The sequence below is a fragment of the Euphorbia lathyris genome, chromosome 2 (genome assembly GCF_963576675.1).
Source record: "Euphorbia lathyris chromosome 2, ddEupLath1.1, whole genome shotgun sequence".
In the NCBI taxonomy this organism is placed as follows: domain Eukaryota; kingdom Viridiplantae; phylum Streptophyta; class Magnoliopsida; order Malpighiales; family Euphorbiaceae; genus Euphorbia; species Euphorbia lathyris.
Genome location: NC_088911.1, coordinates 140,956,504 through 140,968,079, shown reverse-complemented (window position 1 = coordinate 140,968,079; position 11,576 = coordinate 140,956,504). Strand labels below are relative to the sequence as shown.

Here is an 11,576-nt window from a genome sequence, read left to right as displayed (position 1 = left end):
GCAAATGTGGAGGAAATTCATACCAATCATTTAAATTTAGGATCAAGAATCAGTAGATCGTCTGTAGCAATTGTACTCTATTTCAATTCGAGAATGAAAGGGTTAGTAAGATCTAGAATTTAGTGAAAGTACCTTTGCAGTTGCTTCCATTGAGGAAAGTTTTTCATAATTGCGAAAACAATTCAGTAGAGGAGTACCTTCACAGTTTCATACACTGGGAAGAGATTGCAGGAATTGCGAAGATAGTTGTCTTTGCATTTTTATCATTTGTTTTGCAATTGCTTCAACTGTGAAATATTTTTAGCTTGTTTTATTTTTGGAGTTTGGTTAACTGCGAAGTAGTTTGGTTTTGTTGTTTCCCTTACACTAAATGTCAATTTTTTTATTAATAATGTGAAGGTTTCAATAACTTCAAAAAGAGAAAGAGAAGATTACCTCAAGATGATAGTCTGAAAGTTGTTTAAGAGTAGTTGTTTTAGACATTTGGTGGATAGGGAACTGTGCACATTATCTACTCTCATATACCATGGTGTAATAACTAGAGAGATTATTCCACCAAATCCGGAACATAGAAAAATATGGTTGAACATCAAAAGAGTTGAACTCAAATATAGAGATTGGGAGTTCAAACTTATCATTGGGTTGAGATTTGACGATATGAAGCCAATTTTGTAAAGGATAAGTAATTTAAAGAAGAAGAACAAATTGAGAGACATGTATTTTGGAGAAAGTCCGAGCTTAACGCACAAACAAATATATGAAGCTTTCGAGAACACAAATTGGCATGACGAAAAAGACGATCATGTAGTATTCATGGCGATGTTGTATGTTATACATTGCATATTCTTCACTACTGATCCATCTCATTCAGTCGATAAAAATATCATCGATCTCACTAACTTTCCAAAGCTTTTTGATGCATTTTCATAGGGAGTAATTGTTTAGGAGGAGACATATAGAACCGTGGAAAGGGTTATAACTGGTTCTTCGAGAAACAAGTGATGTCCTTCCACGCCTGAAGTAGAGGAAGTGTTCAGTGTAATTAAAAAAAATATTTTGTCCAGCTTGTGCTTTTTTTTACAATTTTATCTTGTGCTTTTTTTTACAATTTTATCTTTGGATATTTTGTTTTGTAGTCATCTAAAGCTCCAGTATCTCAACTTGTGGAGGATGATGAAAAAGTGTGTGTGGTATAAGGGACTCCAGGACTATATTGACAATAGTGCGGTAGATCTAAAAAGTTTATTTGAGATTTATGAGACATTGGAAGAAGAAGAAGAGGAAGAAGAAGATGGAGGAGGAGGAGGAGGAGAGAAAGAACAAGAATAAAAAGAGGAGGAAGAGGAAGAAGAAGGAAAAGGTGATGCTCTCCTATAACGAGGAAAAAGAGGAAGATATAAGGTGTACAGACAAAGCTTAAAGATCAGCAGATGGCAAAGCTACAACTTCATCTACTGAACCATAGTCAAATGATACCTATATCGAGTTATGTTATAACATTTCATTCCATAAAATTTACAACTTCAATATAGCCTATCATTTTGTATTGGATGCGTAAACATCCAAAAATGTGATCGTGGTGGCATAGTGGAAACTACACAAAAATGTAAAAACAAATTTAAAATTTAAAAAGCTTAGTTCAGGAAATGATTTTATTTCCGATGAATTTTCAAACTGATTTTTTTCTCCATAAATTGGTAAATTATTTTTTTAAAAAATAGATTGAATGAAGCTCAAAATTATTCAATCTAAGCAACGGTTAACATAATTCATTGACAGATTTAATCCTCAACACGACACCCTCAACAGAAATCAAAAGTTCATAGACACTTGCTTAATCTCGATTTAAAGTAGTTTAAAATAATGAGATAAAAAAAAATGAGTAACTAGTTCATGACTCTTAATCTAAACAAGACCTACAGTCAATATCCTGCTGACTTCTATCATGCTCCATAAGAAACTCATCTTGCTGACCTATATCCTCCTCTAGTAGAAACTCACCAAACAAAGCAAATCATCTTCTTCTCCATCCAGTCCAAAATCAACGAGCGCTTCTTGCACTCCAACCCTTCCAATTTGCATCAGTGATTCAGTCACTCAAATTCTCACAATTGGTGCTAAATCGGACGATTTAGACACGTCAGCTTCTTGACAAATATGTACCTAAACGCAAAGAAATACGACGTTACACAGCTTAGTACAACAACTTAAAAGCTTAGTTCAGCAAATGGTTTTATTTCCGATGAATTTTCAAATATCGGTAAATCATTTAAAAAAAACTTGGATTTAATTGAGCTCAAAATTATTCAATCTAAGCAACGATTAACATAATTAATTGACAAACTTAATCCTCAACACGGCACCCTCAACAAAAATCAAAAGTTCATGACTCTTAAGGTAAACAAAGACCTACAGTTGGTTAACCTATATCCTACTGACCTATATTCTGCTCCATTAGAAACTTGCCAAATAGAGCAAAATCATCTTCTTGTTCTTCTGGTCGAAAATCAGTTGGCGCTTCTTGCACTTCAACTCCTGCAATTTGCATCAGTGGTTCTGCAGCTCAAATTCTCGCAATTGGTGCTAGAACCGGCGATAGAGGCACGTCAGCTTCTTTACAAGCATGTATCCGAACGTAAAGAGGTACACCATTACATAACCTAGTACTTTTTCTTAGAACCTCAACAAAAATGATCCTTATATCGAGTTATTTTACAAAATTTTATTCCACAAAATGTAAAAATTGAATATGGCCAATCATTTTGTATTGGATGCATGAACATCCAAAGATGTAATCGTGATGCCATAGTGGAAACTGCCCAAAAATGTAAAATTGACAACTTAAAAAACTTAGTTCAGCAAATGATTTTATTTCTGGTGAATTTTTAAACAGATTTTTTTTCCATAAATTGGTAAATTATTTAAAAAGAATGGATTGAATGAGACTCAAAATTATTCAATCTAAGCAACGAAATCAAAAGTTCAAAAACATTCATTTATTCAATCTCGATTTAAAAATAGTTTAAATATAATGAGATAAAAAAAAATGAATAATTAGTTTATGACTCTTAGACTACACAAGACCTACGGTTGGCTGACCTATATCATATTCTGCTGATGTAGATCCTACTTATCTATATCCTGCTCCATTAGAAACTCACCAAATAGAGCAAAATCATCTTGTCCTTCCAGTCCAAAATCAACTAGCGCTTGCACTCCAACTCCTGCATTTTGCATCAATGGTTCTACAACTCAAATTCTTGCAATTGGTGCTAGACTTGGCAGTAGATGCACGCTAGCTTCTTGACAAGCATATACCCGAACTTAAAAGAGGTACGTCATTACACAACCTAGTACCCTTTCTTAGAACCTTAGCAAAACGGATACCTGTATAGAATTATTTTACAAAATTTCATTCCACAAAATGTACAACTTGAATATGGCCAATCATTTTGTATTGGATGTGTGAACATCCAAAGATGTGATCGACTTAATCTCCAACACAACTCCCTCAACAGAAATCAAAAGTTCATGGACACTCAGGTAATAGCTCTTAATCTAAACAAGACCTACTGTTAGAAACTCATCTTGCTCAATTAGACATGAACAGAGAAGGAACAAATAATTACTTGGATGCAGAATAACATGTGATATATACTGTTTCTTAAAATTAGACTGACTATAAACAAAATCTTCGGTAAATTGTAATCAAAAGTCTAAGAATCTGATATCATTCATACAAATTGAGCCGACTATAGCTGAAATCAGAAGATTAAAAATGAGAGTTTGAACCGAACTGCTAAAGAGGGATGGATTTGTCTTTGTAAAGAAGAGATGAACAGAGGAGGAACAAATATTCTGAACAATTGTTTACTTCGATGCAGAATCACATTTGAATATGATATATAATGTTTCTAAAAGGACATTAGAAAAAGTTTCAAACACCTTATGATGGAGACCATTATCATCAGAATAATTAAAATTCATACTTCCATGATCAGATGCTAACTCCTTGCCCTTGAAGAATCCGCGGCATAAAATCAGTAGCGTGAAAGTTGGTAAAATCACAATTCCGTTGCTCAATTCCTGAAAAACTAATTGAGCACCATACTTTCTCAAGTTTTGAACATGAAAATTGAGCTAATTAATCCGATCTTTTAAAGAACGCATTCTCTTGTTGAAATCGAATGAAGTAGCCTAAAGGGCCATGTATAGGATCTTCCTTCCAAATTAAAGCTTCCCAAAATTGAATTGCTTTAGGCCTATCTCGAACCGAAATATCTTTCAATAACTTCTTCATGTTGCTAATCCCACAAAACTTTTGAGCACCTTAAAAACCAATGGTGTTTTATAGACCCAAAATAGTGTTTTTGCTCTTGGATTACTACTAAGATTGATAACATGGTGATATTATCCCAAGAATCAATGGAGATATTTGCCTAAGAACGCCACGTGTTGGTCACCTGATACGGGAATACCATAGCGTATTGAAACAAAGAGATCCGACGGGCGGATCACCAAGGACTCACCAAAAGAGACCCGCGGGCGAACCTGTGAGGCGAATCTCCATAAACACTCAATCCGCCATTAAGAACGGCTGGGCCGATCCGGCAATAAAGTCCATTAATGAGCTATCAATTAGCTAACCGCCAACTTAAAGGTAACCAGTAACCGCCATTAATGGGATATTAATGGAGACTTTCTAGTTACTGAAAGTTACAACTTCATGACTATATTAATGGAGACTTTCTCAGGCTATCAAGGTACACATTCACTTACCCTTTGTCAATTCAGTTTGCTCTTCCTTACTGACTTTGGCATCGGAGCTTCCCCCGTCGAACCCAACGACGCCCCCACAGATACGGAAGTTCATCGGAAATTCTCCACGAGTCATCAATTGGTGCGGTGATCGTGGATCCCTTAATCAAATAAAGGGTTTCCATTCACATTAGAAAAGATATGACAAATGGAGAACAGAACCCCTCCTCAGAGGTTGAAACGCACTTGGCAACACCCTCAAGCCAACCCGAATCAAGCGCTGGGCGCGTTGATGGGAGCACTCCAGCAACTCAGGACGGAAGGAGTCTGTCGCCAGATGCATTCGTTGAGAAATGTGCGGGAGCCATAGGAAGAGCGTTTGGTCCTGATATGGAGAGACGCCTAAGGTCGTTCATGATAGTACCAGAGCTTCGGCGCACCAACCCTACGTCATCTCAATGGCAACAGGCCATTGTTGGATCTGGCGCCCATGATTCTTCGTTCTTCCAAGCTCAACCTACGGATTCCATGGTGACTACTACCGTAGCTGGTATTAACCCGCCACTCAATCGGCAATTATTTTCTGATGAAGCAGTTGGAAGTCAAAGGATGAATCTGGGCGGATCAGCTAATCCAAGTCGCCCGCGGTCGAGTCCTTGCTTACTTTGACATTACTGCTAGCCAATTACATCCGAATGGCTGGTTAGATATTGCTTTAGATTGTTACCTGGCCTCGAACTTGGGGGTAGTATACACTCCTCGTATCTTTCGAGCTTTTCATAAACCGTTGAAGCGAAAGTCTGAGTCTTTCCTCACCTTTACAAAGTTTGGAGTGTATTCGCCGTTTAGCGGCAAAATGTCCAACGTCCATTGTTGGGACGAAAAATTCTTCTATGTAAAGATAAACGAGGGCGAATCTCTAGGCTTTCCAACACTTTGGAATCCCAAACCTTTGCACATGGCGGGAGATATGCGTATATTGACGAATAGTGATGAGGTAGTGGCGGAGCTCATGAAGAGCGTCAAGACGGATGCTTGGACATACGCTGACGCCTTAGACTTCATGATGAATGATATTCCCCTTATTCGCCGAGAAGGGGACAAGTTTATTTACTCGAAGATTGCCCAGTTTGATCAAGGTAACTTTCGTGTTTTCTTTGAACCTTGATTGCTTTATTGTTCTCTTTGGCAGGGGTTTATCTAAGGCCAATCACGCTCTTGCAGAGAAGCGCAGGAAGTTGAAGGAAGATGAGGCTCGCAAGAAAGGGCAGGCGGTGGATCCCCAAAAGGGTGCAGGGAAACGCCTGGCGGATGCAACGGCCGATCCGCCTCTGAAAAAGAGGAAGCATGCAGCTTCTGGCGGTCAAAAGTTTATGGCGGATGCCATGAAATCCGCCGCGTCTTTGGTGGAGGAGGAACAGGCAAGTTGTTTTTACTTTAATCTTTTTGCCATACTTTGGATCTAAGTTTTGATCCTCTCATCTTCATGCAGACGGCGAAGCCTGACCTAGGCGGTTATTGGTTCGCCAAGTATGGTTCCAGGGGATCATTGAGAAATGAATCTGTTATCAATGACCTGGACGAGGCTCTAAGTCAGTTGGGCGAGGTACAGAAGAACCAAAATCAGATCCCAGGATCAGCCCATGTTCAAATAGTCTCAAACGGTTAGTTCCTTCTGTCCTTAACCATTTCGTCTTAACAGATGTATACCCGCTTACGCGCCATGGAAGCGGAGCTCCTTCAAGGTGTAGCGGATAAGGCTACTATAGAAAAGTTGGAGAAAGAAGTTGCTGACGCCAACGCGAAAGCCGCGTCCGCCATTGCCCTCAAGGATGTCGAGATCCAAAAGCTAAAGGAGAAGATTGAAGCAGATGCTAAGGGCGTTTAATATGCTACCTTTATAGTGACATCTACGCACATGAGGAGCAACTTTGTCGGAGTCCATGTAACGCTCTTGAACAGCACTTAATGAGTTCTTGACCAACTCAAACACCATAAGAAGCAAGTGTGCAAACATACCTGTTAAACGAGTAGATGAATGTAAAAGATGAAGGATAGTATAAAATTATTACAAATCATGTAGAAAAGGATCAAAGATCTAGTTTTAGTAAAGAGAAAGTGAGGGATGTGAACATAGGAACATTTAGATATGGCAATTTCAAGACAGCCAAAACTGATTTTAATTTTTGCAATTACAAAAGATGACAGTAAATTTAGAAAGGAGAAACTAAAACCGAACAAGTAAAAGCAACCTATGGGAATGTCCAACTAGGATCACTGTAAATATTAACTTCAGGTGCACAGCCATACTCTCATAAACACATAGCAATGGGCATCCTCACTAGCATTTTGTGCTACCTCAACAGGAGACATTTTTATACGAATATAACCTATGCAATGAGGAGGCAGATTGGGATTGTGCAAACTCCACATGAACGAAGTTTATAAGACTAAAACTTGTTTGATGAGAAACCAACCAAAGTATGTTCTATGAAGTCAGGACTAACCAATGAGCATTCAGATCCCAATTCTAGACATGTAAAAACGATCCAAAAACTGGTGAATCTCATAAAGATCTTCGTATACAAGCTTTGAATCCTTGATATCTCAAAAGGATCTCAGATCGCGGAAAGAATCCAAGTACCAATCTCGTACCTAAAGACGAGCAAGGTAAGGTTCAATCAGTATTACCCTAGGCCTAGACAATGCATACAAACAAGAATTCACACAAATTAGACAGACTATAACTGAAATCACATTAAAGATGAGAGTCTTCCAACCGAAAAAAGGGATGGATTAAACAGACCCAACAAAATCAACAGAAAACCTAATCTCTGAACCTGAATTCCACAAAATCACCAACACAGATATATATCTAAGGAAACAAATATAAGACTTCCAAACTGCTAAGCAAACAAAATCTTCGGCAAATTGCAGTCAAAAGTCCATGAATCTGACAAAATTCAGATTAAAAATTAGACCGACTATAACTGACATCAGATTAAAAATGAAAGCCTTTAAACCGAAAGGCTAAAAAGGGTGGACAGAGGAGGAAAAAATATTCTTAACAATTATTTACTTTGATACATAATATGCTATATACTGTTTCTTAAAGGACATAAGTCTGTCAAAATATTCAAAGGAGACGAAACTTATTCAATGCCAATAATTAAAATTTATACTTCCGATGCTAACTCGCGGTTGCACAAAACCTTAAAAATCCAACTCCATTACTCAATTCCTGAAATCATAATTGAGCAGCATATTTTCTAAGTTTTGAACATGTAAATTGAGCTGATTTTTTAAGAAAGCAATTCTCTCGCTAAATGCGACTAAAATAGCCTAATGTGCCATTGATATGACCTTGTTTCCAAACTGTAGCATCCCAAACCAAAGATTGAATTCTTTTAGGCGTATCTTGATCTGAAATATCTTTCAATATCTTTTTGATGTTACGGATCCCATAAAACTTTTTAGCAGTTTGAAAATCAATGGTGTTTTTAAACCCAAAACAATGTTTTTGCTCTTGGATTACACATTAGACGGCCAAGAGCAAAAACACTATTGATTTTCAAATGGCTAAAAAGATATTTCAGATCAAGACACGCCTAAAAGAATTCCACCTTTGGTTTGGGATGCTACAATTTGGAAGCCAGATCTTATCAATGTATCTTTAGGCTAATTTAATCGATTTCAACAAGACAAGGCATTCTTAAAAAATCATATTAATCAGCTCAATTTACATGTTCAGAGAAAATACAATTAAGGTATCAGTAATTGAATAATAGAATTGGGTTTTTACCTAACTTTCAGGTGACAGGTTTTCTACCACCGATTCTACAAAAGGCAGGCAAGGAGTTAGCATCCGAAGTCATGAAGGATAAATTTAAACCTTTGGAGGAGCTTGAAAATCAATGGAGTTCTGAAACCCTATTTAGGGTCAACAATACATTGATTTTCAAGCTGCTCAAAAGGTTTATGGGATTAGCAAAACAGACTAACTCCTCTGCCTTTGCTTTTCCAAATGGCCTATTAAAATAAAACAAATTCATTACCATATGCAAGATTTTGGTTTGGAGCGGAGGTGTCGACCTTTTTCTCTCTCATGATCCTCGGTAATTTTAGGGTTAGAGTTCCGGCACTAATTGATTCCTAGACAACCGAAGCTAGAAAAGTAAGTACACGGGAACATTTATCAATTTTCATAAGCAAAAAAAAAAAAAAAAAACACCTAATGTAATGATCTACGATTTGCAATCCATGTAGCCACTTACAACAATCTGCAATAATTCATAGTGAATTCTACATACAAATCTTCAACTTAAGCCATCTAAATGAAAAAAGTAAACAAGAAGGAATCTAAAAAAACACGAAACGAAACATGACAATCTCGAATTCAAATCAGATATTCGAATCTTAAAAACAGGAAACGAGACGAAACATGACAATCTCGAAATTCAAATCAGATATTCTAATCTAAAAAACACGAAACTAGACGAAACATGACAATCTCGAAATTCAAATCAGATATTCGAATCTAAAAAACAGGAAACGAGACGAAACATGACAATCTCGAAATTCAAATCAGATATTCTAATCTAAAAAACACGAAACTAGACGAAACATGACAATCTGGAAATTCAAATCAGATATTCGAATCTAAAAAACACGAAACGAGACGAAACATGAGAACCTCGATATTCAAATCAGAAATTGGAATCTAAAAAACACGAAACGAGACGAAACATGACAATCTCGAAATTCAAATCAGATATTCGAATCTAAAAAACACGAAACGAGACGAAACATGAAAATCTCGATATTCAAATCAGATGTTCGAATCTAAAAAACACGAAACGAGACGAAATATGACAATCTGAAAATTTACATCAGATATTCGAATCTAAAAAACTCTCAAATCGGAATGGAACTATTTTTCTTCTACGCCACAATAAGGCGCAGATCATTAGAGAAACGATAAAACAATTGAGAGAAATAACGAAAGAAATCAGATGCTCACCGGAGATAGTCAGAACGAAAAAAATGAAACAAATATAGAAATACAGAACGCAACCCTCACCGGATGCGGAATGAAGAAGAAAGCGGGAAGTTATATAGAAGAACAATGGCAATTCTGGAAAAATAAAATTAATTACGGCTAAATTACACCTATGGCCACTGAAACTTAACCATTTTAACATTATTGCCATTTAACTTCAATTCTTAACGGTATATTCACTAACTTTACACTTTTTAACACCGGTGGTCACTCAATGCTTCAAAATGACTGTTGATGGCCTCAAAATAAAAATTTCAAAGAGTTAGATATTCTAAAGAACTTTAAAAAAATTGTTTTTAGGTCATTTACGTGTTATTTGGTTATGAGAAAGATGGTGAATTTTCAGAGAGAAAAAGTTCCAAAAAAAATGATTTTGCAAAATTAAAAATATGGTTTCATGTTAAATATCTTTCTGAACAACTTTTTTTTTTTTGAAAAGGAGTTTCATTAATGAGCCAAAGAACAACAATAGTTCAACATAGAGAACGAAATAAAACTTAGAATAACATCATAAAGAGCCAGACTCGCATTATGAGAAGCGGACCTAACCAAAGCATGGGCCACGCTATTTGCTTGTCTCCTAATAAAACGGACAGAGAATCCGTTATTATCTTCAAGAAGGCTCTTGCACTCTGCAATAATATCACCGAACTCAGAGTTGTCAATTGCAGTAGACCTAATAACAGTACTGGTCACTTTGGAATCAATCTCTAGCGTAACATTCTGATAGCCCAGCTCCCTAATCCATTTGATCGCCTGTAAGAGTGCAAAAGCCTCTCCCTCCCTGACATCCATAAGGTAATCCACTGTGTTTGTTCTGCCAATGATGAACCGTCCTGTTGAATCCCTTAGAACTACCCCCATACCTGTCTGATTAGTCGCTGAGAAGAGTGCCATATCCGAGCAGCATGAGAACGTGCCCAACGGTGGTCTGTGCCAAAGTGAATCACACAGGGAGGCAGATTGAGGTTGTCGAGTTCCGAGTTTCAAGGCTTGTGCCTGCTGCCTGTCCGCTTGGCAACGCATCCCGCCATGCACGATTTCAGCAGGTGTCATGGATACCTGACGCCATAGAAGTGTATTTCTGGCACGCCACCAGCTCCAAAGAGTAACCATAAATTTCTCGACCTGTATCCTACCTCCGGACCTGCACATAGCAAAGAAAAATGCAGAAAAATTTTCTGCATCAGCAGCTAATGCAGTGATAAAATGCAACAGTCCCGCCTCTTCCCAAACCTCTTGCAGCTTCGGACATAGAACAAATAAATGCCAGGAATCCTCAATATCCTCAGAGCACATGACACAAGATTCACATACATCAACACCTTTTACTCTCAAACGAACTCTATTAGGTAAACAGTCACGGACAAGACGCCAGCAGAAGTACCGGACTTTGTAAGGGACATTTGCTTTCCAAATGAGGTTCCAATCCCCAGTGATATGTAATTCTGCGTTATCCTCCAACCCCTCTTTAGCTAATCGGTAGGCACTTTTCACAGAATAACAGCCATCTTTAGAACCATGCCAAATGAGTGAATCGAGCCGTCTTGAAACCCTTACTGGTGTTCGTCTTGCCTGTACATCTTCTGGAGAAAACAGTTCATGAAGCAATTCAATATCCCAATCAGATGAATTGAGGATAAACAAGTCAGCCACCTTCAATCCTTCCAAATCCGCAACAATGGGAGATGTAATTTTCTTTAGACCCTCCCCACGAAGCCAAGGATCATGCCAAACTCGAATTTTTTGACCATTCCCA

General features: G+C 37.5%; 1 protein-coding gene across 10 annotated transcripts; it reads right to left on the bottom strand.

The window, feature by feature from the left end:
• Nucleotides 1-1,722: 1,722 nt before the first annotated feature.
• Nucleotides 1,723-9,854, bottom strand: LOC136220155 (uncharacterized). 10 transcript variants are annotated; one of them, XM_066007877.1, is made up of 7 exons: nucleotides 9,779-9,854; nucleotides 8,814-8,910; nucleotides 7,266-7,413; nucleotides 6,655-6,777; nucleotides 3,162-3,224; nucleotides 2,440-2,660; nucleotides 1,723-2,163 (listed from the first exon to the last, which is right to left on the bottom strand). In XM_066007877.1, exons 3-6 carry the CDS (start codon nucleotides 7,273-7,275, stop codon nucleotides 2,584-2,586), a joined length of 273 nt encoding a protein of 90 aa, XP_065863949.1. In that variant the 5' UTR covers nucleotides 7,276-7,413; nucleotides 8,814-8,910; nucleotides 9,779-9,854; the 3' UTR covers nucleotides 1,723-2,163; nucleotides 2,440-2,583. The 10 variants fall into 10 exon arrangements, 6 of the variants coding, with proteins under 6 accessions (XP_065863949.1, XP_065863947.1, XP_065863950.1 ...); XM_066007875.1 differs by lacking the exon at nucleotides 7,266-7,413 and adding an exon at nucleotides 8,990-9,038 and having other exon boundaries at nucleotides 9,779-9,829; XM_066007878.1 differs by lacking the exon at nucleotides 9,779-9,854 and adding an exon at nucleotides 9,033-9,766.
• Nucleotides 9,855-11,576: the final 1,722 nt, after the last annotated feature.

Coding starts and splice junctions, on each gene's coding strand:
- LOC136220155 (XM_066007873.1), bottom strand. CDS start 8,865: ATGAGAGAGAAAAAGGTCGACACCTCCGCTCCAAACCAAAATCTTGCA. Junction 6,778..8,813: donor AAACCAAAATCTTGCATATG/GTAATGAATTTG, acceptor CTCGTTTAACAG/GTATGTTTGCACACTTGCTT. Junction 3,225..6,654: donor GCGTAGATGTCACTATAAAG/GTAGCATATTAA, acceptor TGCAAAATGCAG/GAGTTGGAGTGCAAGCGCTA.